Consider the following 27,657-nt stretch of genomic DNA (forward strand, 5'->3'; position numbering starts at 1 on the left):
ACCCACTGAATTCCTAGCCTTGGTCACGGAGCACACTAAAGAGGGAGGCTTAAAGCAGGCAACCGTATCGAGAGATAAACAATGGCTATTATTCAAGAATATTGCAAGTACCGGAGCTTAAACTGCTAAAAATTTCTAAATCATTATTATGCGCATGCAACAATTAGTATGATTGAAAGCTGAATAATGACCAAAAATATTCTTGCTTGCATAGGTTAAAATGTATTGGCAAACCATCTGCGTCCTTTACGGCTTTGCATCATAAAGGCATCCTATAGAATCTTTCGAATCTGTCATCACAGTAATAGGTGTGCCGAGCGCTGCGAGGTTATAAATTTTCTATCAATTGTTTTGTATTGATCTTTAATTACTCAAAAATATTATTTGGTCCGTAATAACTTGTAATCTTGAAATACAAACTTATCTCATATACATGTAACATGTACGTTATCCATATAATTTCATTTTGAGATGTTTTAGTTATTTTAAAGTAACGATGCGCCATTTGATTTTTTCATATAGCCTAATCCACGCTATATGTGCCCCGATTGATTATTTAAAGATACATTATATGGGAGATAAGATAAACAGCTGGCAGTTCTCATTATAATAGTTTAAAAGTAGATAATGTAAAGGCAATTTGCTTAAAATTTCAGTCAAATTGCTCCACTATGAACTGAGATTTAAGCGATTGAAATTTCCGCCTAGCCTCGATCATCATTACTAAAGTCTGTATAATAAAAAAACATAGTCTCGATCATCCATTTCATGATTAATTTATGAATGAAGTCGAGCAGAAAATGGGATCATAATCCAGTAAATATCGCAGGCTAGCGATGCCATCGGGAGTTGATTATGGTCTGGATAAGTTAATTAATGTCTAATTAAATTTAGATAACATTTCAGGCCTGTAAAGAAAGGCCTGCTATTGGCAGATTTATCTCTTGCATAATGTTTGTTTAACATTTAATCAAGAAAACAATACTAATGTTACGAGGTTTTAACCCCCAAATCTGTTTTTTTCTTACGACATACGAGGTTTCTGAACGTTTTTGTACCAGAACTGTATGATTTACGAGCTTTTGTATTCGCGTTGCTAGAGATAAATTGGGCATAAAAATGAAGGGAAATCATAAGTATTGTATGATGCCATTCTCTTTTCGGGTATTGACAGTGGGTAGGTAGGGGCGGCAAGTTGCGTGCGAATTTCGGCAACAGTTAGATGCAAAGTAGACTCAAAACCTCAATACTTAAATTGAGGTCTAGGTGGTCAGGAGGATAGGTTAATTGAGGGATATTGCATGCAGCTAGTTATATACATTGCATGTTTAGTGGGGTAAGTGGCGTGAGGGATATGGCCCACAGGTAGGTCTAGATGCTCAGTGGGGTAAGCTGTCTGAGGCGTATTGCCCACAAGTAGGTCTAGATGCTCAGTAGGGTAAGTTACTTGAGGAGTATTGCCCACAGGTAAGTCTAGATGCTCAGTGGGGTACGGTATTGATGGGTATTGCCCACAGGTAGATCTAGATGCTCAGTAGGGTAAGCCTAGGTGCTCATGGTGCCATTTACTGGAAGGGTATTGCCTACCGGTAGGTAAAAATGTTCAGATGGCTAAGTTACCTGAGAGATATCACCTATAGGTAGGTCTATATGCCCACTGGGATAAGATACTTGATGAGTTTTGCCCACAGGTATGTCTAGATGTCTAGTCGGGTACGTTACTTGGGGGTTATTGCCCACAGGTAGGTCTAGATGCTCAGTAGGGTAAGCCTAGGTGCTTATGGTGCCATTTACTGGAAGGGTATTGCCTACCGGTAGGTAAAAATGTTCAGATGGCTAAGTTACCTGAGAGATATCACCTACAGGTAGGTCTATATGCCCACTGGGATAAGTTACTTGATGAGTTTTGCCCACAGGTATGTCTAGATGCCTAGTCGGGTACGTTACTTGGGGGTTATTGCCCACAGGTAGGTCTAGACGCTCAGTCTGGTAAGTTACTTGAGGAGGGTTATTGCTCACAGGCGGGGTAAGTCACTTGAGAGATATTGCCCACAGGTAGCTTACTTAAGGGATACTGCCCACAGTTGATTAAGTTACTTAAGGGTTATTACCCACAGGTAGGTCACAATAATCAGCATGGCAACTTACTTGATAGGTATTGCCTACAGGTAGGTGTAGGTATTCAGTAGGGTAACTTATTTAAGGGATACTGCCCACAGATAGGTCAAGATACTCAGTGGGGTAATGACGTACGCGAGGGGTATCGACAGCAATATGAGAATCTTAGACTGATTCCGCGAGACTCTTTTGCTTGAAAACTGAAAAAAAGATTCATGTCAGAATTTTAGAATTTGACTAAGAGATTATTGTGCGCTGTTATTATTGCAGTGGCCTTTGTATTTTCAATATAGAAGCGTAAAACTGACAAACATGGGCACTAAATAAGATTTATTTGACGTAGCCTGGCAGTAATGACTTGGTATTGCCTTTACCTTATTTCGTTACTAAAAAGAGATAATCTCCACCTTAAAAGCAATACAAGCAATGATATTATTTACTCCCTATAAATTATGTCTACTATGACACATCTTATTACAACAATTATCCTGCGAAATTTTGTCATATATTATACCGCTTTAAGGCCTTTGACACCGTCATCGATAACACGTTGCCGAGATACGAGCATTTAGAAAAGAACAAAATCAGGCCAATCGTGATACGAGGTTTGGTCACACGCTAATAAAATGAAAAGTATTTATCGCAGAACTCTGATTTTTTGATATAGCATGTATTTTATGTTAATAAATTAAATTATGCAAAAAAGTGATTTTCGAAAATGACACCGACGATATATATATTGTAGAGATTCCTAGCGCATAAAATGGCGCATCGGACTTAAACTTATGTACAGTTAACTCTGTATAATGCGTGCAGAAAGTGAATCTTTTTCAATACCCCCCCCCCCCCGGAACCCGAATGTCGGTATTTTGAAAGAAACTGGATATGCATGGCAATTCAGTTTTAACCCCAAAATCCAAGGTTTCGAAGATCCGATAGTCAACCATACTCATCGCAGTGTTTCGTTTGATTAGAGCTAATCCCACTAAACACTGCTTTAATGGAAGCAAATTTCTGTTCCAAATTGTGACTGGTCAATAGTCCGATTAAAAACCAATAGCTAACTGCGTAACGATATCGTTACATTTTAAACAAAACTCCAAATTGGACCAAATATGTTTACATTACGTTGCGTCACGACTCACGATTTTATTATGCCCAATTAACCAGTACATAGCAGAATATTGCAGAAAAACTAATTGCGTGACAAACGAGGCTATTTACACGAATACAATGTAAACAATACAGTATGGAGACGAAGAATACTTTCACCGTTTTTAATACCTTAAATCACTATCCAAAGTTTTAGGGAAGACCCCAGATTAAACGAAGGGCTGTCATGTTGCTGTACTTGGGATAGATTTGATTGAACGGGAAGAATACACACACTCCCTCAAAAGCTCAAGTATATATCAGAAGCCAATCTAGCAGTGGGCAGAGAGGGATTTCTCGGACCATTGCTTCAGGAATACGATAGTCAACAGGTTTGGCCAAAACAATTAACAGATACATGAACAGACTGAAAATAAGATATGGACCTAGACAGACAAAGAAATTGAGATGTAGGCTAACATAATATATAACAGAAGACGAAATGGAAGAAGATCACGCAATGGTGCTGCTGCCGGACAGTTTGTCGGGCTCTTAGTTCATCAGGTATCTTGTTTGCCGGCATGGTCCGTTAAAAATGAGGATGCTGAAGATTAAATTTCCGACGGTGAGATTCGGTTCTCTTATGATCCAACTTGGTAAAAAATTGTCTCCTTCTATTACGTAGGCCTATATTTTGTATTTCTACTCTATGCCAAAACCTCCCAAATTTATCACTGCTAACATTTCTTAACATTAAAAAGACAAGGAACCGAGCGAAAGCTGGCACCGAGTCAAAGGGTGGGAAGATGCACCCGCGTACCAACAATGCCTCTTTTGACAATAGGCAATTCGCATCAGATTATAGCCAATTAAATTTCTCAATGAAACGTTCTGCACACCGCCCTTCTATCACAGAGCTGCATTGGAATAAATTCGATGACGTCATGATTATATGACGTCATAACAGACATATACGTCGTGTGTAATGTTTACCGTTACCTAGTTGAAAGGTGAAATTGGGTTTCCGAAAGAGGCAGTAGAATCTGTGCACACCGGAATGTAAATGTTGCACATCCGATAGTTCCCCTTTCGACAGAAACATTATTTACCACCGTTTGCAACAGAATGGACCGAACTATGAATGATGAGGACGCTTCTTATGTGGATTCAATGGACATGAAAATTGCAGCTGCCGGGGACAAAACAAATTGTGTGAGTGATAAAAAGGAATTCGTGAATGTTTTGACAAATGGCAAAGGATATAATCCTTACAGTAACATTGGTGGGGAGAACGTTGATCACTCAAAGGCTAACGATAATTTGAAAGAAGCTTCTAATGTACAAATGGGCGACAAAGGAAACGGAATTTTAGACCCTGATCTTGAAAAGGAAAAGGAAGTGTCATCTACATTGAACAACGACCAAGAAATTTCCGGGATTGCTCCCGAAAATACAACAAATGTGGCATGCGTGGACGTTCCAAACCCTGTTGGTGCAGGAGACACGTCAATAACAGATGATGAATTTGAAGTCATCTGCAGATATTCTGCGCCTCAGTTAGATGGAGATTTCTTAAAAGCGAATCAAGTGGAAGAAGCAATGCCAATGGACAACACAGAACAGGAAAATCCCCCGGACAGTCCTTTTGGATTGCAAGATACTGCTATTGTTGGAGCTCACATGCTGCCACAGCAGATGATGATTCTTCCACCTAGTCAAGATTGCCAAGCACCCCAAAATGGATTCTTTCAAATTGGGAACCAACAATTTTATGCCCCGTCACTACCACTTCCAGTACCACAGAACCTTTATCATCAGTACCCAAATAACCAGATGGTAAAGTATAATAGTTGTAAATTAATTAAGGCTAGAAAGGGTCAACTGTTGTTTCACCCCAATCTAGTAAAATATTTATAAAAGAGGTTTTAATCAATCCCTAAATATCTAAGTAATAATACTAATAGTATATCCTATGCGAATATTTAAAATTTTGATGCATAGACGATTGCCCGTGCATCCGCAAGATTTCGTAGACGGTAATCAAAGCCCAGCTTAAACGGAGCGGGGCTCTGGGTGAGACTAGAATCGCGGAGCCCCTACGCCAATGATGGTAATTTTGCCTGGACAACGGCGCTGTATCCATGCTTTTATTCCGAATTCCAACTGTCAAGCGTTCTTTAAGGTTCATACCAACATGTACGGGACAGTACGCTACGTGGGACCACAGTTGTTCATCCAATCTGAATGACTAGACCGGGATCGATGCCGAAACCTGCTGATTAGCAAACTAGTGCATTACTCACGGAGAACAGACTGTCCCTTGATAGTACATGTATTAGATTTTAGATATTTTCAATTATCTTTCTGTTACAGAACAGCATGACCAGCTCAGAAGAGTTATTACCCGAAGATCAACAACATCGTATCCCTCATATAATACCAATGGAGAACTACCAACACAATGGACCAATATTTTATCAACCTTATTCGACCCTGGAAAATCATCCATCCAATCCTCGTTGTGGCCCACCAGTCCCACTTCAACATCCAAATATGCACACAGTATCACCCGATTCCCCCATGTGTTATGCAAACGATTTTGAGCAAGACATGCCATTTAACCAAACGCCAGCAATATCAGGATATCAATCAGATGATATGCACTTCCCCACTGAACCAAATGAGCCATTGCATTCATACAGTGAATTCGGTGGGTTTCCAGAGCAGCCTTTTCAGGAATGGTCCGAAGGAATGGGTCGTCCAGAGTTCGAAGAACCCCAAACATTCGTTTATCCTTCAATTTACGTATCCACATCTGGTATGATAACAGTTCTATTGAAAAGCGATGTATCCGTTGAAATGACTATTGACAGGACGCTGAGACTGGTCAATCATCATCTAAATATGGCTGTAGCTACCAACAGTCGGGGAACGGCCAGTGTTCTACACACGCGCTCGGTAAAGGTGTCGCAAAATAACACAACAACCGATGCAGAGGTAAATGCCGTTAAAGCTAAGATGACTACAGAATGTATTCTATTTGGCTCCGGAACCAACTGCTATAAATTTGACTATAATTATATTGAACCTGCATTACCAAGATTTACGGATATGTCTACTGATAAATCGGTTAATCTTCTTTTCGCATCAGAGAGTTATGGGAGCACCCTTATTCAGCAGTGTCTGCATCTTGCGGGAACTGCAGAATACGAGAATCTTCCGAAGGGTGGAGTTATTATTCGAATTAATGGAATTAAAATTACCCAGACTGGAAGAGGAGATGTCACTGTCGTTAGTGGTCCGAAGTTCATGAAAATTTCTCCTAGTGTGGGATATGTACGTCTGAATACACATTTTACAGAGATGGCCGTGGATAAAGATGGGGTGCTGAGAATGCGACGTGGTGACCACACCATCAATTCATGCAATGATCGCGTCATTTTATCTAATGGGAAAATAGAGGCGGGTCTTGATAATGAGGGACAGTTAAAAGTATACACTCTTCCAAAACGTATGCCACTGGAGTTAACACGGGATCAGCGGCGACCAAGACCCGGAAATCCACGCAGGAAAGCTACAGCCCTTGGTGGAGCTTCATAACCTGTGCCTGATAATCCCTGACAGTATCATACAATTTGACCATATCTCCAGATTAATAATGTCTGTTTATTTATAAAATTTGTTTGACTCATTTTGTATTAAAGATGATATCCCACATTTGAACTTCCTTGATATTTTCTTTGTGACAGGAATGTTGTTTACTTTTTTAACTGGTTGCTTCTATCAAACACAATAATGTATCTCATCTTATCTAAGCTAAGGATTATGTATACGTTAAATTAGGCTTGTCTTTAAAATTAGAAGACAAAACTATATACAATCTCGCGCCTTGTAATTAAAGTAGCTAAGTCTCTAACTCAATAACATCCAAAGTCTTACAAGTTGAAAACGTGAATTATTTGTCAATTCAAATCAACATTGCTTTTAGATTCATTTTCGCCTATATTAAGGTTAAAAAAACAATAGACCCTTACACCCTTTAATTCAATTTACTTTTGTCCGGGAAAAAGTAGGCTTCTGATATTCAATATTTAAGACAAAAAAAAAACATTTTACCATTCGTGTACCATAGTGCGTTTCAGCGTCATTTGTGACAAGTGATCAGAAAGAACCAGGCTAGACATATTTCACAACTCTTATCTGGAGAGCATGCGCAATAGACTGGAATAACCAGACGCTAGAAATTGCCATTCGGCTGAGACTCCTCCCGTAGCCTATTTCGCTGGACGTACGTAACTGATTTGAAATTAAAGAGTCAAAACGGAAACAATTGAATGTAAATCAGTTTATACACAATCAGATTACATTATTATATGCGTTGCGACCCATTTGGGTCAATTTCTAGGTCCCAAATATTGGCGATTTAGCTCCTTTAAGTTAATTTTAATTACGCATAAAATAGGAATATAGTCAGCATTCTTAGCGCGTAGGCTATAGAAAATGCTATGGGATTGGGGCTGGGTGTGGGCGATTTTGCCCTGATAGCGGGGCTACAGTCTACTCTTATTTCACGCACCCCACGCATGCGCCTACATTGGATCTCGGGTTTTCATCCCACCTGACACCGCTCCATGCCAGACCATGCTTAACCTGCTTCTATCACTCAGTTATATCTCATGGAACGGTAACAATAGTGTTATCATTGGACACAGTAGAAAAGTGCAAACGGTCGTGTTTTATTTTTTAACCCCCATAGCGAAAAAATACTAGGCCTGGCTGTATTTAGTTTTCGAGCGATAATTAGCTACATCCGAACCCATGACGGGTCAATGGACAAAGGGAAACAACTCTAGACACACACGAGAGTAGCTTCCCTTTCCAAGATGGACGATTAATTGTTTACATTCACGACGAAATAAATACCTCATATGGATATCGATAAAAACTGAGCTTTACATACCTATTTAATGGGTTTCAGCCACATTTCAGTATGAGCGGACGCGATCTACGATCTTTTGTAACAAATTATAGATCTGCAGAAATTGGTATGGTTCAAATAAGCTTAGGTCTACTGACCCCCCGCTATTTTATTATAGATTTTGTCCCGACGTTTGTCTATCTGCCCTCGCCAACCGTGCAAATAAGATAATCTTTATTTGGAAATTATTCATGTAATTTCACTTACCATCTAACATATTAACAGTCTTTTTATTTTCTTTTTAAATACATCATTAGGCCATATCGCTAATAAATCATAATATCCGGGAAATTGTTATAATTTCTACCCAGTGAAATAAAACAAATGACAAAATCAACCATAAGTAATTTTGCGTGTATAAGTATATAGTCTACAGTATATAGTCCTTGAAAACAGACATAAGTAAATTGAATTAAAGGGTGTAAGGGTCTATTTTTTGGAACCTTAATATAGGCGAGAATGAGTGTAAAAGCACATATTAATGTAGTGTGAATTGTTTTACATAAAGTGATTTATGTTCGATTTTTTATTGTAAATTTTAATTGATATTGTTCGGCGAAATACGCGAAGAGTTCAAATTGAACAGCAGTCGTTTACACCTGATTAGTCCGTCCTACACGTTTTTCCTTTTATGATTTTATCGTTTGTGAATTAGCCATTACTAATTAATGTACACGTGGGGTTCAACAGAGAGAAAAGGGGTTTAACGTCCACTCGATACTAACCAGGTCATTTCGGGACTTACATATGGTCCAATTTTATTTCAATTTTGCCTGTGTGTAAGGGTCTTTAGCAGTGGGAGGAAACCGGAGGACCCAGAGAAAACCCACAAGATTGGACAGGCAATCCTACTCCTTGTCACGTAAAACCGGGGAATCGAAGCTACACCAGTTGACTCAATGACAGACCTTATGATATAACGCCCATGCACAAACCATTCAGCCATCCAACCCCTCTTGTAGAATATGCTTTTCTTTGTTCATCACAAATGGCACCAGAAACCGTAGCATACACAACTCATGTACTGATTTTTACATGTTCAGTATATCTTAAATATTAGATATTAGGCGTCAATATTGATTGAAATGGACCAATATTAAATTTTAATTCATGTTATTAATTTTAAATTTTATGGAAAATATTGAGTTACAGGTTTAACTCCTTTAATAGGCCTACCTTACCAAAATTAGTAGCATGAAATGAAATGGGATTGGACATTTTACTGTTTGACACCATCCAAACTAATAAAGACAGGCATGCACCATGAGGTGTGCTATGAGGAAAATATTGACAGCACTGCAGCATTTCCACCAACTCTTCATCAAATTCCAGCTGTCATGGTTTCTTTACGTCCAACTTGAAAACAGGACCTCATTTTTTTGTCCCATCCAAAGGTTTAGACATGCTGTTCCTTACATTCATTTTTCTTTCTTTATTAAAATCTTAATTTATATTTCCAGATAAATTAGCCAGGAGAGCAACTGATGGGTTGGGTAGCAACAAATATAAAGATGTTGACTATTATAAACTCAGTAATCTATCATCCGAGAAAAGATTTACATCCCATAAATTTTCTATGAAACTGGAAAAAATTGAAAAACTGTGCAAGCGTAATAAAGAGAACAATTTAATTAAACAACACAAATTATTGTGGCAAAAGGAATTTCTTAAGTTAAATCATGCTAGGAAGAAAATTCAAGCTGAAATTGATGAACACATGAGAGACAATAGAACAGGTATCTGTGCCCAGGTTTATAAAGAGTTTGAATATTACAATAACAGACTAGAACATGATTTTGAAAGTTTTAAGAAGCAAACAGCCGAACCATTATGGAATCTACGGTAAGGTTTTGTCTAAAATGAATGGAATATGATATTAATAAAATGATATATTAATATAATGATAAACTTATATAACTTTAAAATCATTCGTAATATCACCCAAAACGTTATAGTCTGGTGGCTGAAGGGGGGGGGGGGGACGGAATCGCTACCAGATCTGTGAATTTATGAGACCAAGTTTTTCTAGACTTGGTTTTATAAAGATGACCCCCAGCAATGCATATCTGGAATGAAGATTTACATTGTGAATGGGTATCTGAAGCATATCCAAAGGATATATGCAAGCAGTTGACCAGCAACTAAGTAGATATTTACCCCACTCATATTATGAACTTTGATTTTGAATCTTCTGATGGAGACTAAGAATAAACTAATATCTAAACATGTCTCTCGTTTGCTGTGTTTTTGATTTACATATCCAGATGTCTTTAAAAGTACCATTATAATTTAATATTTTGAATGGAGAAATTGGTACTAAACGAAAAAAGCTAACAAGAAGCCACTTTTAAGTTCAATTTTGAACCAAATGATTTCTGTTCCCAAAAATACATGTTGCCCCCCCCCACACACACACACACACACAATAGGAATCTTATACATATTTAGAGATGTTTCATCAAGTTCTAAGAAATTCATCATTTAAATCAATGTGAACTAATTTCCCGCCAATTTTAACACACCCCCCCCTTCACACATGCACACCTGCACCCCTCCCCCCCCCAACCAAAACCGTGCCACAAATCAAAACAGATGTCCAGGGACATCATAAACACTTATTTAGAGATGGAGAGTCCTAGAAATTTATATTTTATTAATATATAACATGATCATCATTTATGTCAACATAATCACATTTTCCCCAAATTGTAGACATTGGACCCCTCATATCTCGAAAACGCCCCCTCAAATCCCTGATCACAACCCAGATTCAAAATCTACGCGAAAAACTGGTCTAGAAAAACTTGGTCTCATAATTTCACATCTTGGGTGCCGACTCACCCCCCCCCCCCTTCTGCCACCGGACTATAATGTATGGTAGTTTTTGAAGATGATGGGTGTTTTTTTGTATTTTGTAGGGAAGATTTAGAATATTGGTTAACAGAAAATAAGAAGAGTTTATCTGAAGGACATCCTGAAGCTTTAGAAAAACATGAGGAAGTTAAATCTACCATAGAATCAGTGGAAAAACAACAAGCTGCCATATTTCAACATTTACAGGGTGAACAAATAGCTCTTGAAAAAGAACTTAATTCAGGTAGGTTTTCTTCTTTTCTCAGTCCTGTCAATCACACCACTAGTTGTAGTCTCATTTGAGATAATCTACCAGTCATTCAGTTTTCATGCTGAATTTTGAAGCAAGAGTGGTGGGCTACAGTCACTCTTAACAACATCCTAGTTATGGTCGTTGTCCATCATTATATAAAATATTTGATGTGAAGCAAATATGCTTATACAATCATTTCATGTGAAGCAAATATGCCTATACAGTGGTGCATTTTCTTATAGTTTCTGTAAAAGAATTTGCTGGAGTGAAAGTTTCATTTGTAGGAATTGATCCTATGCTTTAAAGGGCATATAGCTCTATTCTTTGGAACCTTAAATTTTGTTTTCCAACGTTAAATTTAATCTATTTTAATGCTTAAAGATACATTAGTTAAGAGTTTTATAAAGAGTTGTCCATTCTTGCTATAATAATTCAAAAATAGATGATAAAAAAAGAAAATGTTGAAAATTTCAATCAAATTACTTTGTTCTGAACAGAATTGTCACTGTTGGAAGTTTGGACTAGAAATAGGCATGAATTGTGTCTGCACTGTCTATGAGAATTGGCGATCGTTTGATTGATAGACGATAACTCCACCCACATATTCTCAATTATCAAGGAACATGCTCAATTCCTATGGTAGCCTCGCTTGGTAGGCCTTTCATCACCAGTTTCCGGTAGTGGCATTTAGTGGTCCGCCATTTATTTATTTAATTTTAAATGGACGACTGTTAAAATCCAAACTGTATCCAAGCCATCCGTGGGTCTACAGCCTTGATTTTGAACCTGTTGTGTAAATAAATGTCTAATTAATAATTTCTATAACATCTGAAGCCTAAATAAAGACTTGCAATAGACAGATTTAATTAGCTCTTGCATAATGTATGTATAAAGTAGATGAAATTGCATGTTGGAAAACAAAAGTATTTCACATTTGTGTCAGAGAGAGAGAGAGAGAGAGAGAGAGAGGGAGACAGAGAGAGAGAGAGAGACAGACAGAGAGACAGACAGAGAGACAGAGAATGGTACAATTTTATTTCAACAGTAGAAGGAAGCTGGAGAAAACCTACAAGGTTAGACAGGTGCCCCTACTCTACTTGACTCAAATGGCAGACCATATGATCTAAAGCACATGTTTTCGACCATTCAGAAACCCTTAAATATTTGTATGTACTATACATGTAATGCTACCTTTCGATTTATTATTAAATTTTATTCTGGTAAGCTTTAGCATCCTTCCTTATTTTATTACGGTAAGCTTTAGCATCATTCCTCATTCTATTACGCTAAGCTTTAGCATCATTCCTCATTTTATTATGGTAAGCTTTAGCATCATTCATCATTTTATTACGGTAAGCTTTAGCATCATTCCTCATTTTATTACGGTAAGCTTTAGCATCATTCATCATTTTATTTATAGATGAAATGCTGGATTTATGTCCCGTTCAACTAGAGAGACGTCCACACATCAAACAGGGTATACCAGATGAAGTTATACAATGTTACTGTCCAGATGAAAACTTAAAAACCTCTGTTCTAAACGAATTCCTTCATTTAGATGCCAAATATTGTCATCGTATTGAAGAACTAGATAGAAAGCATACGCTAGCGAAAAGGTATGGTATATAAAACATTTTGAAATTTTAATTGTATTGCACTATAAGGATAGCCGAAGTAAAATGGGGTTTAATTTAACATCATACTTTTCTGAACCATTTCGGCTAATCATGAAGACAGGCATATGGTATGCAGTGTTCTATGACGAACATTTCCGCCATCTTCGGTATCCCCAGTGGTATCGTTCCATTCTACTCCACTAACCCCTGGCTCCATTCACGAGGGAGACGCATAGTGAAATTATCCACCCATGATAACTGTGCTATTTTTGTTGACCAATCAAAAAATCTTCAAGTGGGCCAAGGGATATAACTTGCATTTTATTGTAACTAAAATCATCAAATCATTGTTTTAAACTTGTCAAAATAATTTAGGACATCATTTTGTGTGCATCTCACTTCTTTGACATTAAATTTCTTGCAACCCTTCTTATAAGTGAGCGTACAAGCTGCTTTGTTGTTGTGAACGTAAACAATGATGATAAGACTGGTATGTAAACTGTTTTTGGTTGGTTTGTGGCCATTGAAATCATCAAGGGAAGATAATTTGAATTCATGAAAACCCTGTGAATGGACCCAAGGGTTAGTGGCATAGAACAGAACGCTACCACTGGGGATGTCAAGTATGCATTTCCACCTTCATAGAATTACAACTATAAAGGGATCTGGGGGGGGGGGAGGGAAGACAGCTGACAGACTGACCGAACCCATTTCAATATTCCTCCTGTTAACCAGGGCCTATTTTAACGTGCCTACAGACACGGACGTGCCTCGAAATTAAAAATCTGTGCTTGGAGCATCTAAAATTCATGCTTTGAAAAGATGGTATAATGGTATGTTATGTGTCCTTGTGAATCTGAAAAGATCGCATGAGGAAATTTAGCAAGTGTGTCATTAACAATCATTGTGATCATCAATCAATGCGTTTCGATTCAATTTCGTGGATTGTATGTAAATGTCGAAAAATAAAGCAGTTGTTGACGCAAGTAGTCAGCTGCATGTTACAGTAAAGGTTCGTCTGCTTTTGGGCGTTTCTTTGGACTGCCAATGATACCGATACGCAGCTATAAATACAAATGTCAATAGTATGCAAATTTTAATTTAGGCCTCAATTTTTGACCGTTTTAGATGTTAAGGATCAAAAGATCTTGGTTGAATTCGATTTTGGTGCATCTGCTTGGATTATGACCTTACATACACAGAGCGTAACAAAGTTTGTGAGCTTTATATTGGGATGAATTGAGAACACGGGAGCAAGAATCATACCGATAATCAGCATTCCGCGACCTTCTGTTCCGGAGTTAAGCCCCCCTGGAAAACCTTGTGGAAGCGACAGGGACTTGCATTTTAACCCTGTTTTATTTTTTCACATTTGATGTGAAGCATTGGGGTCATGAGACGACAAACCCTATCGAGTTACCAAACTTTGCCAAAAACCTTGTGAACGCGATATTGGCTACATTTTCATATTCGATATGTAGCATTGGGACAATGAGAGGTTGAGCCCTATCGATTTTCCCTGTTCCCTATCCATATCTTACAGAATCTCGGCGTATCGTGTATGCCAACCGCTTGTTTTGTTTTAAAAGTGTAAGCGTGGTGATAATTCAGAAAGTTTTTATTTCACTTCTGGTGAGCCTTTGTTTTGGTCACAACTAATTTGGTCACGATTTCAGAAGGTTTGTTCCAACACATTAGAACTAATAACGGTGATGGAAGAAGCTAAATTAAGCTACCAAAGGGGGGAAACCCAGTCAAAAAACTTCCATCTCCGGAAACCGTGCTTCGTCAATAAAACCTTAAAATAGGCCCTGCTGTTAACTTCATTGGCTCGGTGTAGTAATTATATTCTGTATCTATGAATTTAAAGTCCTTTAAGATTATTTTTGATTATAAGTATTTATATTTTAGATATGATATGTGTGGTGATTGGTATGAAGATGAACATTTTATATTTCTGGCTGTGTATGACCAATATCCATGTGAATTAAACAATCGTAGAAATCTTCTTCTAGACAGACTTAAACGTCACTTACCCAATAAAACCAGACATGAATTGGTAAGGCTCAAATTTTGAAAATAGGAAGTACTTTTATTAAATGGTGGGAAAGAGAGAGAGAGAGAGAGAAAAGATGTTTAACATCAACTCGACATAAACAGTCATGTGGTGTGTTTTGGATCCCAAGCTTGTAAATGACAAGAAGCAGGGTTGTTTGCCAAAACTTGTAGAAATGAAATGGGGTTTAACGTCCTACTGTTCTGCTCCTATACTCGGCTAATGAAGACGGGCATACGTCATACAGTGTGCTATGAGGGAAATTTTGTCCGGGCAGCGGCACTATCTCCTACTCTTATATCGAATTCCAACTGCCAAGGGATCTTTTACGTGCATTCCAATGTACACACGGGACCTCGGTTTTCCGTCTCATCCGAAGGACTAGACAGCTGTCCTTGCCAGCCCCCCGTTCTGCACCACTTACAAGGGGAAACCTCGTCGGAAAATCCCGATGAACTTTCTCGGCCAATGCAGGGATCGAACACCCGACCTCCAGGCTAGCGAGCCAGCGTCTAACCCACCTAGCCACCGTGGCTCCCCCAAAACTTGTAGGTTTTCTCCAGGTCCTGCAGTTTCCTCCCACTGCTAAACACCCCAATGCACAAGCAATTTATTGAAATAAATGAAATGAAATGAAATAAAATGAAATGGGGTTTAACGTCCTACTGTTCTGCTCCTATACTGGGCTAATGAAGACGGGCATCCGCCATACAGTGTGCTATGAGGGAAATTTTGCCCGGGCAGCTGCACTATCGCCTACTCTTATATCGAATTCCAACTTCGAATTTACGTGCATTCCAATGTATACACGGGACCTCGGTTTTCCGTCTCATCCGAAGGACTAGACAGCTGTCCTTGTCAGGCCCTCCGTTCTGCACCACTGACAAGGTGAAACCACGTCGGAAAATCGGGATGAACTTTCTCGGCCAATGCAGGGACCGAACACCCGACCTCCAGACTAGCGAGCCAACTTCTTAACCACCTAGCCACCGTGGCTCCCTTATTGAAATTGAAATAAAATTGTACAGTGTTAGTCCCGAAATGACCTAGTTTATGTTGAGTGGTCGTTAAATCCCATTTCCCGTTTCATTTCTGTCTGTCAACAAGTCCTATAGAATCTTTGGTTTACTTACATTAATGCCACAAATACCCCTCATTGCATTTAGAATCTAGTTTCTGTCTTAATGTCCCTTTAATCTGTGAACAAATTCATTTTTTTGTAGATATCTCATGAAGATTGGTGGCTAGATTATAAATATTACCATGAACGACTAAGAGGTGTAATGTTAGATTGGGCTAGAGATAGAAAAGAACTTCTTAATAAAGCCTATTTGATATTTGAAGAAGCACAAATTGTCCATACTCTAGAAGAAAAGAAGTATGACCATAGAAATCACCAAAAAGAAATATGTGATGCTCTCTTTAATAAGGTTTGTTTATTAACTGTGTTCTGTGCTGAATTCTGTGTGAATAAAAGTAATTTACCTTCTTTCCTTGAGAACCAATGTATAGTCAAATATTATATCATCACAAGCAGAAGAGCTGCGGTGGCTCAGTGAGTAAGGCATTGGCTCACTAACCTGGAGGTCTTGGGATCAACCCCGGTATAAGCCGAGAAAGTTCATCAGGTTTTCCCTTGTCAGTGGAGCAGGATGAAGGGCCTGGCAAGGAACAGTGTCTAGTCATTCAGATGGGATCAAAAACTGAGGTCCTGTGTACACATTGGCATGCACGTAAAACAGTAGGCAAAATTTCTGCCATAGCACACTGTATGGCATATGACTGTCTTCATTAGCCTAGTATTGGAGCAGAAAACTAGTTCATTTTATTTAATACTTCAAAATGACATAAATTAATTAATGCATGTTGTTAAATCCTATTCTGTTTTATTTTAAACATTTCATTAATTCCAATGTCAGGTTTTAAAATGGAGAGAACAGAAGGAAGAAGCTATGAAACTTGAAGCTAAACTAGAAGAACAACATAGACAAGAACTTGTTGAACGAATGGAACGAGAGAAGGAAAGAGAAAATAATAAAAGAATGGAAGCAAAAAGCAAGGTAAATGTGGAGATAACCTTTTGATTTAAAACGTCAGGGGAATTCATTCCTGTAGAAGTCCTGTTTCTGTTTGAATATCCATATGGATCTATACTGTTGGTCATTTTCTTATTAGGGGGCTGTTGTGTCTCAGTGAGTAAGACACACTGGTTCAGAAACCCTGAGGTCTCAATTTCCAGCGGGGTTCCCTCTTGATAGTGGTGTAGGATGGAAGGCTTGGCAAGGACAGTATCTAGTTGTTCGGATGGCACGAAAGACTGAAGTCTCATGTACAGATTAGCTTGCACATAAAAGAATCCTCGACAGTTGGAATTAGAAATAAGAGTAGGCTGTAGTGGTGCATAAGAGTAAGGACTTGAACCACATTTCACTCCATTTCTTTCTCTGATTCTAATTGGAACACTTTGATATTCAATTACAGTTCTTTAATATTTTAGATAAACAGTTATCAAGAAGAGAAAGAAAGAAGAAGGAATGAAGAGAGTGAGAGAGATAGAAGAAGATTAGAAGAATTAAATCGGTTGTTAGAAGAACAGGCTGAATATGATAGAGAACGGTAAATATTTTGAATGATATAAAAGTCTCTGAATTTGATTTGAGCAATAGTTTGTAAAAGCTCAAACTCTAAGAGGATTAAAAGTCCAAAAATGATTCAATTCAATTCAGTATTTATAAAGTTATAATCAAATGAAATTCCATTTTCTATTTTTCTTTCACTTTTTTTTTTCAACACCATTGAACTTTCTGCCATATGTTTATGTATTTCTTTTAAAGAGTAAAATTTCGTAAAGAACAAGTAGATGAGAAAAATGAAGAAAGAAAACGACAGATTTTACAGCAAGAAGAGGAGGAGAGAAAGAAAGAAGAAAGACTAGAAGCATTAAGAGAAACTGTAAGACAATAATTATACTGAAAGATATATGCCTTTTAGAGTTAAATAACCAGTCATTCCACTTATGATGTTTATAACGACAATAGTGGGTTTAGGGGGTGGTTGAATGGTCTAATGCGTGTGCTTTAGATCATAAGGTCTGTCATTGAGATAATTGGCATGGTATCAATTCTACTCTTGAACGTGACAAGGAGTAAGGCTGCCTGTCCAACCTCCTGGGTTTTCTCCGGGTCCTCCAGTTTCCTCCCACTGCTAGAGACCCCTACACACAAGCGAATTATTGAAATAAAATTAAACCATATGTTAGTCCCAAAATTTCTCTCTCTCTTTTATTGAGCCAGAGTTATACTCACTGAATACCGTTCTGAATCTTATAGATATTAGCCTAGTAGGGACACCGGGGCACTTTGAACCAGTTTTTTCACATACATGGTTGTCCTCCTTCCATATCAAATGTTTTTATTAGAAGATCTCTTTACTTTATTGTATTGTTTGAAGACATATCATAGTTGCTATTGTGTATCAGATTCAATTCAATTAATTTTTAACTTTTTTAAAAAATCACATTTTAATACACTTGACCGTAATTGTTCAATGTACCCCGCTGTACAAAATAGTCGGGGCAGGTTTAACCACATAACGGGGCACATTGAACAATGGTAAAAATTCCATGTTAAACACAGATCTGAATTTGGATCACAAACCTAGTCACTTGTTTCGTAGTGATCTAATGAATATGCAAACAACCAATGTTTAGTTAAGAACAAATATCCACATATTTGACATCCATACAATGATCGAAACAAGCAGGAGTCCGGATTCCCTAGGCTCCTACAAATCGCCGTAAATTGCACTTAAGTTGGCAGTTTGGTGGGATAGTGGGATCCCAGTCAACTTTTGCAGTGAATCAAACCAAAATTTGTCCAGTATTCTGTCTAAATTTGGACAGCTTGATTTGCTGACAAGCGACTCTTAGTCAGGGAGACCCATTGTGCTCCTGTATGTCACAGCCAAGTTTCAAACACTGCTCCCATGAAGTTTTAATTCATTTTATATGACAGGCCTACCAAGTTGGATCAATTGATATTCTAATATTGTTTTTATTTTCAAAGATATTACAAATTATCAAATGATATATAAACTATGATGCACTGGGGTACATTGAACCAGTAGTTCAAGGTACCCCATTGACAGTGGTTCAATTCAATCTGCCACATCACAGTTTTATGATCAAAATTTTAAAAAATTCAAAATGGATCAAGCCCTTGTTTATCTGGATTGTAGATATGAACTGATTGTAAGTACAAGAATTTCCTAGGCTGAACAAATTATCAAATGATATATAGTCTATAATGCACTGGGGTACATTGAACCATGGTTCAAAGTACCCCATTGACAGTGGTTCAATCTGCCCCATCACAGTTTCATGATCAAAATTTTTAAAAAATTCAATATGCCCTCTATGGATCAAGCCCCTGTTTATCTGGATTGTAGATTAGACATATATAAACTGATTTTAAGTACAAGAATTTCCTAGACTAAACAGTTAACATGTATGGAAAATGATAAGTGGAAGTAGTGCATTTTCACTTTTAAGAGCTCTTTTGAAAAAATCATTGCCTAAAAAATAATTGACAGCATGTTGCTACTACTTATTGACGGGGAAATAGGTCTAAGAAGTTATCTCACGTCTGTGTAGTCTTGGGTTGCCTAGTATTATTTATAACGGATATATCCATGGTGGTTCAATGTACCCATATGTTCAATGTGCCCCGGTCTCCCTACCTTTCTGATAGTCAAGATATTAACCTAGTACCATTCTGATACTCAAAGATATTAGCCTTAGTACCCTTCTGATACTCAAAGATATTAGTCTGATTACTGTTCTGATACTCAAAGAAATACTATTTTCAAAGTAGCAAAAGCAGATTTATCATATTTGGCTGTAATGTTTGTTCTTTGGACAATTGCACATCGATTGATGGACTTCGATTTATGATACGATGTCACAATCCCTAAGATGCCTATGATGATGTTATGCTCAGTTCCTGTTTGATATATTGTAAAGAGATGTTTGAAACATAATAAAAGAATAATTCCACTGTTTTCAGGTTAGAATTACAGCAGAATCTGATCCAGAAAGATTACTCCAAAATACTGAGGTGGGTAAATACCAGTATTTGATTTTTATTTGTAAATATTTTGGTAAATTAATCAGAAATATTTTATACGCAGATATATTATTCTAGTGTGTTTTGTTTGTTTTCTTTTGCTTTAAAAAGAATATTATTATTATTAATTAGGCATGGGAGAGTCGACTAACTGAAGATGAAAATGTACCACTCGATATACAGAAACCATTATTTAATGTTCACACTTTTACATCTAATCAGGTAACCAATGTTGATATTAATTTTTTCTTATCAACGGCGGGTTGTCGGGGGTTTATGGCCGAATGGTCTAACTTTTGCTAGAAAAGTCCCAAAGGTGCTTCTCAGGTCATGTTGGAATTTTGAAACCACATGATTCTAGACGAAAGGCCTGTGTACCTTTTGAAGTCCTTCAAAGATATTTTCTCTTGCAATTCCCTGGGATTTAAAGAGGTTAGATTGCAGATGGATTCTATTATTGAAGGGAGATAACTCCATTAAGACTGAGGTTTCATAACGGAAAAGTCATTGGACTGCCAATGGATGGGTTAAGATCAGGGATGCTATTTAAAAATTTTACTTGTCAGACATTTTTAGTTGGAGTTAATAGGGGCCAGAATTATGTCACTTAAGATTTATGGCTTTTTCTCCATTTTCTTGACCATTGGTTGTTACTTTTTCAGGTCACATCAGACCCTAGAATAAGAATAGAACAAAAATTACGGGAAGCTGGTCTCCACAATTCTGAGTATGCTAGAAAAATTTTATCAGAAGTGAAGCCACTACACCCACCAAGGAGAGATATGATTTCCACTGTATTTAAAGATTGATTCATATCAAATTTATATAATGTATATAATGCTATTCTGGTGCAATGTTGTGATTGAATATTGTTTGAATTAAACATACATTATGCAAAAGCTAAATCTGCATATTCCAGTCTTTCTTTGGGCCTTTATAAATGTTATATAAACTATTAATTAGACATTAATGATTAATGTGACAAGACCATAATCAACTCTCGAATGTGTCCGATTTTAAGTACATTGTAGATTAGAACGGTTTGGCCATTTAATGATTTAATTTAAAAATGGTGGTTCAATAAATGCACACATCTGGTCAAACCTTCAAAGGCTAATATCTTCACTTAGAATAAAGTAATTTGAATGATATTTTCAATATATTCATTTTGTATTATCTATTTTTGAACTATTATAGCAAGAACGACCAGCTCTTTATCTAATCTTACATAATGCTTCTTTAATGAAATGGAAAAAACTTAATGAAATAAAAGGGGTTTTAGCCTCTTTTCTGCAACAACCAGACTAAGAGAGGTGGCCAGGCATAAGCCATGCAGTGTGCTAAGAAGGATTTTTTTCCCATATGTGGAGCTATGGCCTACTCTTGGTTTTTTTTTACTGACCAACGGTCCAAGGGGATTGGTAAGGGGTTGCCATTGGTACCCCCATTGTTTCTTTTGTCCCTGACAAGGGGGAACCAGACTGGAAAATCCAGAGAAACTTTCTAGGAACACACCAGGATCGAACCAGAGATCAGCTGTTTAGTGAGCCAGTGCCTAGCTCACTTGGCCATTCATTATATTGAGTTTTAACCATTCCTAAATATTGAGACCAGCTTGAATCCTGTCCTTGACCCCCATATCATTGTTCATGTTATAGTGAGAATTAGTGGTCACAATGAATGCAGATTTTACTTTTCGAAATGTCAAAGTCAATGTTAAACATTGATTCAATTTAAATGATCAACTTTGGGATTGTTTTCCGACATTTTCAGTGGACGCTTCCGGCAGGCCCCCGGAGCCGTTCACTTGATTTGATACATATATATATGGTTGTTGTTAATTGCTTGCAATGCTTGTGTAAGTTGTAAGTTGTCTAATAGATTTTGTGTGTGTGGTGCAGTCCTTCTGCACATACTAATAAAAATAATGAATCTTTCAAATCAATATTTACCTTCATTGTTTATTTATTTTTTTTAATATTACTGGTTTTCATTCAAATAAAATTGAATAAATGTACATTCTATTAGTCATCAACTAGCATTGAATAACAAATATCCAAAAAATTAGTTCAGATAGCCTTAAAATTGTTTCATTGATATACTGTATTGACCTTACTTTTGTCTGTCAGACCTGCTCTAGAGACGAAGTCAATATTGGGTTAGATCTATTTGATAAGGCCAACTTCAAGTTTGGTCAAAGGTCACGAGATGTAAACAGGGCTAGCGCTAAACTTAACCCTAAACCTAGCCCTAATGCTTACCCTAAACCTAACTTACAATCAGTGCCCTAACCCTAATTAACTTTATATATGGCAAACCTGTTTACATGTTTTCGGTGATAGAGGAAATAATTTTGTGAAAATAGACGCACGATTGGCTTTCTCAGGAACAGACAAAAATCCCAGAATTTTTTTTTTTTTTTTAAATAGAATCTATACGGAATCCTCGATTAAGATAGGACTATCCAACAAGAATTGTGAAAGGATGGGCGGGCTGGAACGATTGGCGACAAAATACTCCCATAAAATGTCGGTATATGAAACTATATTTCCATCGATAAATTCTAACATCAGCAGCTCCCTCCAAACTCTGAAAGTCAAATTACTCAGCAACCACAAGGACGTCATCTTTTTGTGACGTCATCATAACAACTGTAACAAGTAAGTACCATTTTAATTCTTGAAATAATGATTTAATTTTCCCCCTCGACCACCAAAAGAACAACAACAATGCAACAATATGGTACGCTGTGATTCTTACGACGGAATAGTCACTCAATTTAGTGCCTGTGCGACTTCTTGTCATGTATTTTCGCTCTAACCTGTATCCATTAATTTGTTGCCGGCAAAACGCTAAACGCCTAAATCCCCTAATCGATTACTGCTTTATTTTGTATTAGTCCGAAATCAGTAGCACGATTTATCCAAATTCACCCAAATCCACCATTAAACAACTCATTATAATTTATATCTATTTAATAATATACCATTCTTATTCTTATGCCAATTCTTGAAATTGAAATTTTTGAATTAAAATCATAGCGTTTTTGTTTCTAAAAGAACGTTACGATTTTAAATCTAATAGTGGATATGGTACATCGTGCTACTCGTTCAAATTGTCCCTGACGCAAGACATTCGTTAACTTAGCATTTGTGATACCGGTATTATCATTATATTGCCGAGCTCAACGAAACGTAAAAAAAATGCGGTTGTTTCCCTTGCATTTGGTGCCAAAAAATATTTCACACACTCCAAAAGAACGGAAGATTTTGCTTTCCATTTTATTTATAACTGAAGTCTATGTTTATTAATTACAGTGTTTTTGTAAAGGAAGACGACCCGACCCGATTCTATCAAGGCGCAATGCAGACTACAACCGATATTCCGCCAGAACTGTTGGCATCTGCAGTCAAAAAACCAGGCGATAAATCAACTAGCAATAAACCACCCAGTAGAGCAGGTGATGTGACGGAACTCCGGAACAAGTATGGCTACAACCTTCCACCCATAGCAACGCTCCACAGAATCTACGATCGGGAGCAAAATCGTAAAATGGTTTCAACCATGATGCGTTCTCAGACACCACAAGTAATACGTCTGCTTTTTACTGGTCGTCTGCCCGTCGGCTATTTTAACGATTTATGTTACGGCCAGTCAAAACTAGTCCCACCCAAAAAGTCGTATCACTATGAGCCTAAACGGGAACGTGTTTTAAACCTCTGGGAACCTAGACGAAAAGCCATTACTTCGGAAAGAGAAATCACTCGAGCAATAAATGATGCCAGATCACGCCATCGTCAGCGTTTGGACGCCATTTCGAAAAAGGCCCAAGACCATAGTAAAACTATCGAAGGTGTCCTTTTACGTCATTTGATGATCGAACCGAGAGGATTAAAATCGTACTTAAACAAATTGGAACGGGAAGCTGAGCGAATGTTAGAACAATTGGAACGGGATCGGTGTAACAGAAGCGACAGAAAGTCTACTGCGTTAGATAATTCTTCAATAAGCAGTTCGCTTAAGAGTTCTCAAATGCGAGAAGCACCTCTTACGAAAATTGCAAAGTGTCCGGTTTTAATAAAAACTACCTCCGCCGAATTACCGAAAAGCCCAAAAGTTACCATCAAAGAAAATACAAGGACGGAGTCGAACGGGGTAATTGCAGATGTGAAAGCGATTAAGATCAACAAAAAGGGAAAAGACCCCACCCCAGTAACAAGGGCCTCTGTTCCAGCAACTGTGGCAGATGCGGAAGAGCCAACTCTTCCAGATAACAAGGCGCCCGTTGCTTCGTCTGTAGATATTGGTGAGGTACCGGGAATAAACGAAAAGGGAAAAGTCCCCACCCCAGTAGCAAGGGACTCTACTCCAGTAACCATGGCAGATTCGGAAGAGACAATTTTTGCAGACGTAAAAGCGATTAAGATCAACGAAAAGGGAAAAGTCCCGACCCCAGTAGCAAGGGACTCTACTCCAGCAACCGTGACAGATTCGGAAGAGCTAATTTTTCCAGATAGCAATGCGGATGTTGCTTCGTTTGCAGATATTGGTGAGGTTACGCGAATAAAAGCAGAACAATTGTCATCGCTTACAGAAGAAACACCCACACCCACTCCCGAGAATATTACCCCGGTTTGAATGAAAGAATTAAGGCGTTGGATGATCTTGGCCATAGAGATATGTTAATGTGTAAGCAAGACAGGTGTGCAAATTGAGCCGAAATCAGTCTGGCTTCAAGTCTGGATAAATGACCATTTTAAGGAAGGATTCATTTCAGATCTTTAACTCATAATGTAAGAGTACAAATGCTTTATTTTTTTCCATCAATATATTGTCTGTATACGCAAGGATATCCATACAACCAATGGCGATAGAAGCAGAATTTGCACAAAGGTTTATAATCCCAGCACGACCGCGAAAGGCCACCAAGCAGGCGGAGGCCTTAAATATAACTTATAATGCTTCGAATTATGAAATGTTGCTACCCCGTACCGAATCTGAAATGAGTTCGTTTCTCAGCCTCGTTATTGTCTGCGGTGTATAGCCTTGGAAAAATTCAACACGAAACTTTATACATTCATCGACCTAGTATAGTAGATATGCCGTTCACTTCTCTAATTATAAATTTTTCAATTAAATAATTCTTTGTTTTTATTTGGGCAAGGGCGTGAAATGTTTATGACCCAGTCTTGTTTTTTTGTTTTGTTTTGTTGTTGTTAGTAGTATTTGTTCTGAAATCATGTAACATATCGATTATTTATTATTCTGTGTCTTTAATTTTTTCTGTGTTGTGGTGTTTTTTTGGATTTGTTTGTAATCATTTCAATAATTTAATTTTCTGTTTATGATGATTGTCAATAAGAAATTATTTTGTTTACCTTTTTCTGATTTTCTATTCCCATGAATGCGAACTTGTATTTCAAGTCGTGATTGTGGTAAGTACGGGTTTATAACTCGAAAATAGCTTGGGCATACGGTTATCGTACAATATCTGGATTCAGATTTGAATGGATCTGTGCTCAACACCTAAACCACTGGTCAGATCTGGTCTCTAAAAATAAGAGAGCAATTGTCTATAATTGGGTCACATATTATAGTCTGTACTTTAAAACTCCAAATCAGACGACCTATATTATCTACACAATGGCGGGGTGAGTGTGGAGGTGGATCATTAACCAAACAGGTCTGGAGGTTCAATCCCAGTATTTCCCTTATGGCACACAAGTAGAAAACATGACCATTGCTCTTCTTCGGTAGTCCCATTGGTGCAGATAACTATAAAACATTTTACCATTTTTCATTTCATTTATCAAAAATTATATTTAATTCACTTTCCATCTGACATATTGAAATTCCACAAATAAAGGTTCTTCTTGTGGTTCTGTTGTCTATTTCATTTGCTCCGTGTTCTTACACTTTTGAAGTCGGTATGTATGTGAGGGATATTTGTGTGTTGAATGGGAAAGAAATATAAGTACAAGCGAATTAATTTTTGTATCAATCCATGGTGTGCAGACTTTAAATCCGTTTGAGGAATCTGCTGGAATGCTTTGACGTATTTTTGCGAAAAGGAACCTGCTCCATCGAAATTTAATAACCTTTAAAACAAACACAATCACCATTTATTGATAAAATATGATATTTTTGACTAAAGAAACAAAGCAAAAAAAGAAAAAAAATCATAAATATGTTCATCCATATATATTTAGCTTGGGTGAAATAGTAATAGCACTTTTGCAACATTTAAATACTGATGACAATGAGCTGATCATAGTATCGTATAAACATTGATTATTTTAAGATAATTTTACTAGTATTTGGCCAAAATCAAGGTGAGGTGAACCCCTTGATGTCAGGCTTAACGTCCGCTTCCACCTAGGGTGATATCGCTGACAAGTATTTCCTAAGAAACTTGCAAGAAGAGCCATTCATCGGTGAAGATAGATACAAGCGATTGGGAAAAATTCACCGTTTCCATTTCCTTGGTTAAGGATGCGACCGTGCCTTTTTAGTTATGGTGTCCAACGGTGGTACTAATAACAAGTTACAAGCTCCGTCCAAAGGCGTTGCAACTGGGTACAAGTAGTATATAGGGTAGTGCCTAATCTGGACAGTTGAGGTGGATGATGATGAGTTAGTTGTATTTTACGTCCGCTTCCACCGAGGTGATATCGCAGACAAGTTGAGGTTGAGGTGGATCCCCAGAGGACTTTTTATTAGTAGTTCATCCCTTACAGGATTGGATGAAACCATAAAGGTTCCTCACACTGAGGTGAAACCACAATCTATTTATTACTATTCGATCCTTGGGTGGATAAAGTGAAACAATAAAGGACAGGTAACTATAATTCGATAATTCACTGCATGAGGCGAAGCTATAAATAATTGCTTCCTTGTATTTGATCTATGGCAAGATGATGTGAAACCATAAAGGGTGGTTACTAGTATTTAATCTTGCACATGAAGATGTTAGATAGTAAAGGGTTGCTTACTAGCACTTAATCCTTCACAGATTGCAAGAAACTGTCAATGGTTGCTTACTAGCATTTGCCCCTTCACAGGGTGATGTGACCAGTGACACCATAATGGTTGCTTATTAGTATTTGCCTCTTCACGGGGTGATGTGACCATAGTGACACCATAAATGGTTGCTTACTGGCATTTGCCCCTTCACTGGCTGATATGACCAGCGACACCATAAATGGTTTCTTATTAGTATTTGCCCCCTTTTGGGGTTATGTGACACTATAACGGGTAACTTACTAGTATCTGCACCTTCATAGCGTGATGTGACACCATAAAGGATTGATTAGTAATATTGATCATTAACATGAAGAGGTCAACCCACAAAGTGTTGCTTACTAGTACCGATCCTTCACACGGTGAAACTGTCCATGATTGGTTACTCTCGACAAATAATTCATTTAGCAACATGATGTTTTCAGTACATTAAGATAATCAATGTGAATCTAAATGAAACAAAAACAAATTAAAAAGTTATAAAACAGAAATTAAATGAATGAAAACCGGAATAAAGAAACCGAGTTAATTGCGAACTTTGTCTCTGT

General features: G+C 37.6%; 2 protein-coding genes across 3 annotated transcripts; both read left to right on the top strand.

The window, feature by feature from the left end:
• The first annotated feature begins 5,961 nt into the window (after positions 1-5,961).
• LOC126832694 (uncharacterized) lies at positions 5,962-6,918 on the top strand. Its single transcript, XM_050563561.1, has 2 exons — positions 5,962-6,695; positions 6,915-6,918. The coding sequence occupies exons 1-2, from the start codon at positions 5,962-5,964 to the stop codon at positions 6,916-6,918; spliced, it is 738 nt and encodes a 245-aa protein (XP_050419518.1).
• Positions 6,919-7,845: 927 nt separating this feature from the next.
• LOC126832317 (coiled-coil domain-containing protein 148) lies at positions 7,846-22,106 on the top strand. 2 transcript variants are annotated; one of them, XM_050563064.1, is made up of 12 exons: positions 7,846-7,894; positions 9,649-10,030; positions 11,107-11,285; positions 12,715-12,910; positions 14,822-14,969; positions 16,190-16,396; positions 16,886-17,026; positions 17,464-17,582; positions 17,801-17,918; positions 20,030-20,080; positions 20,222-20,311; positions 20,752-22,106. In XM_050563064.1, exons 1-12 carry the CDS (start codon positions 7,852-7,854, stop codon positions 20,896-20,898), a joined length of 1,821 nt encoding a protein of 606 aa, XP_050419021.1. In that variant the 5' UTR covers positions 7,846-7,851; the 3' UTR covers positions 20,899-22,106. The 2 variants fall into 2 exon arrangements, with proteins under 2 accessions (XP_050419021.1, XP_050419020.1); XM_050563063.2 differs by lacking the exon at positions 7,846-7,894 and adding an exon at positions 8,068-8,255.
• The last annotated feature ends 5,551 nt before the right edge of the window (positions 22,107-27,657 follow it).

This window comes from Patella vulgata, chromosome 9 (assembly GCF_932274485.2).
Source record: "Patella vulgata chromosome 9, xgPatVulg1.2, whole genome shotgun sequence".
Lineage (NCBI taxonomy): Eukaryota > Metazoa > Mollusca > Gastropoda > Patellidae > Patella > Patella vulgata.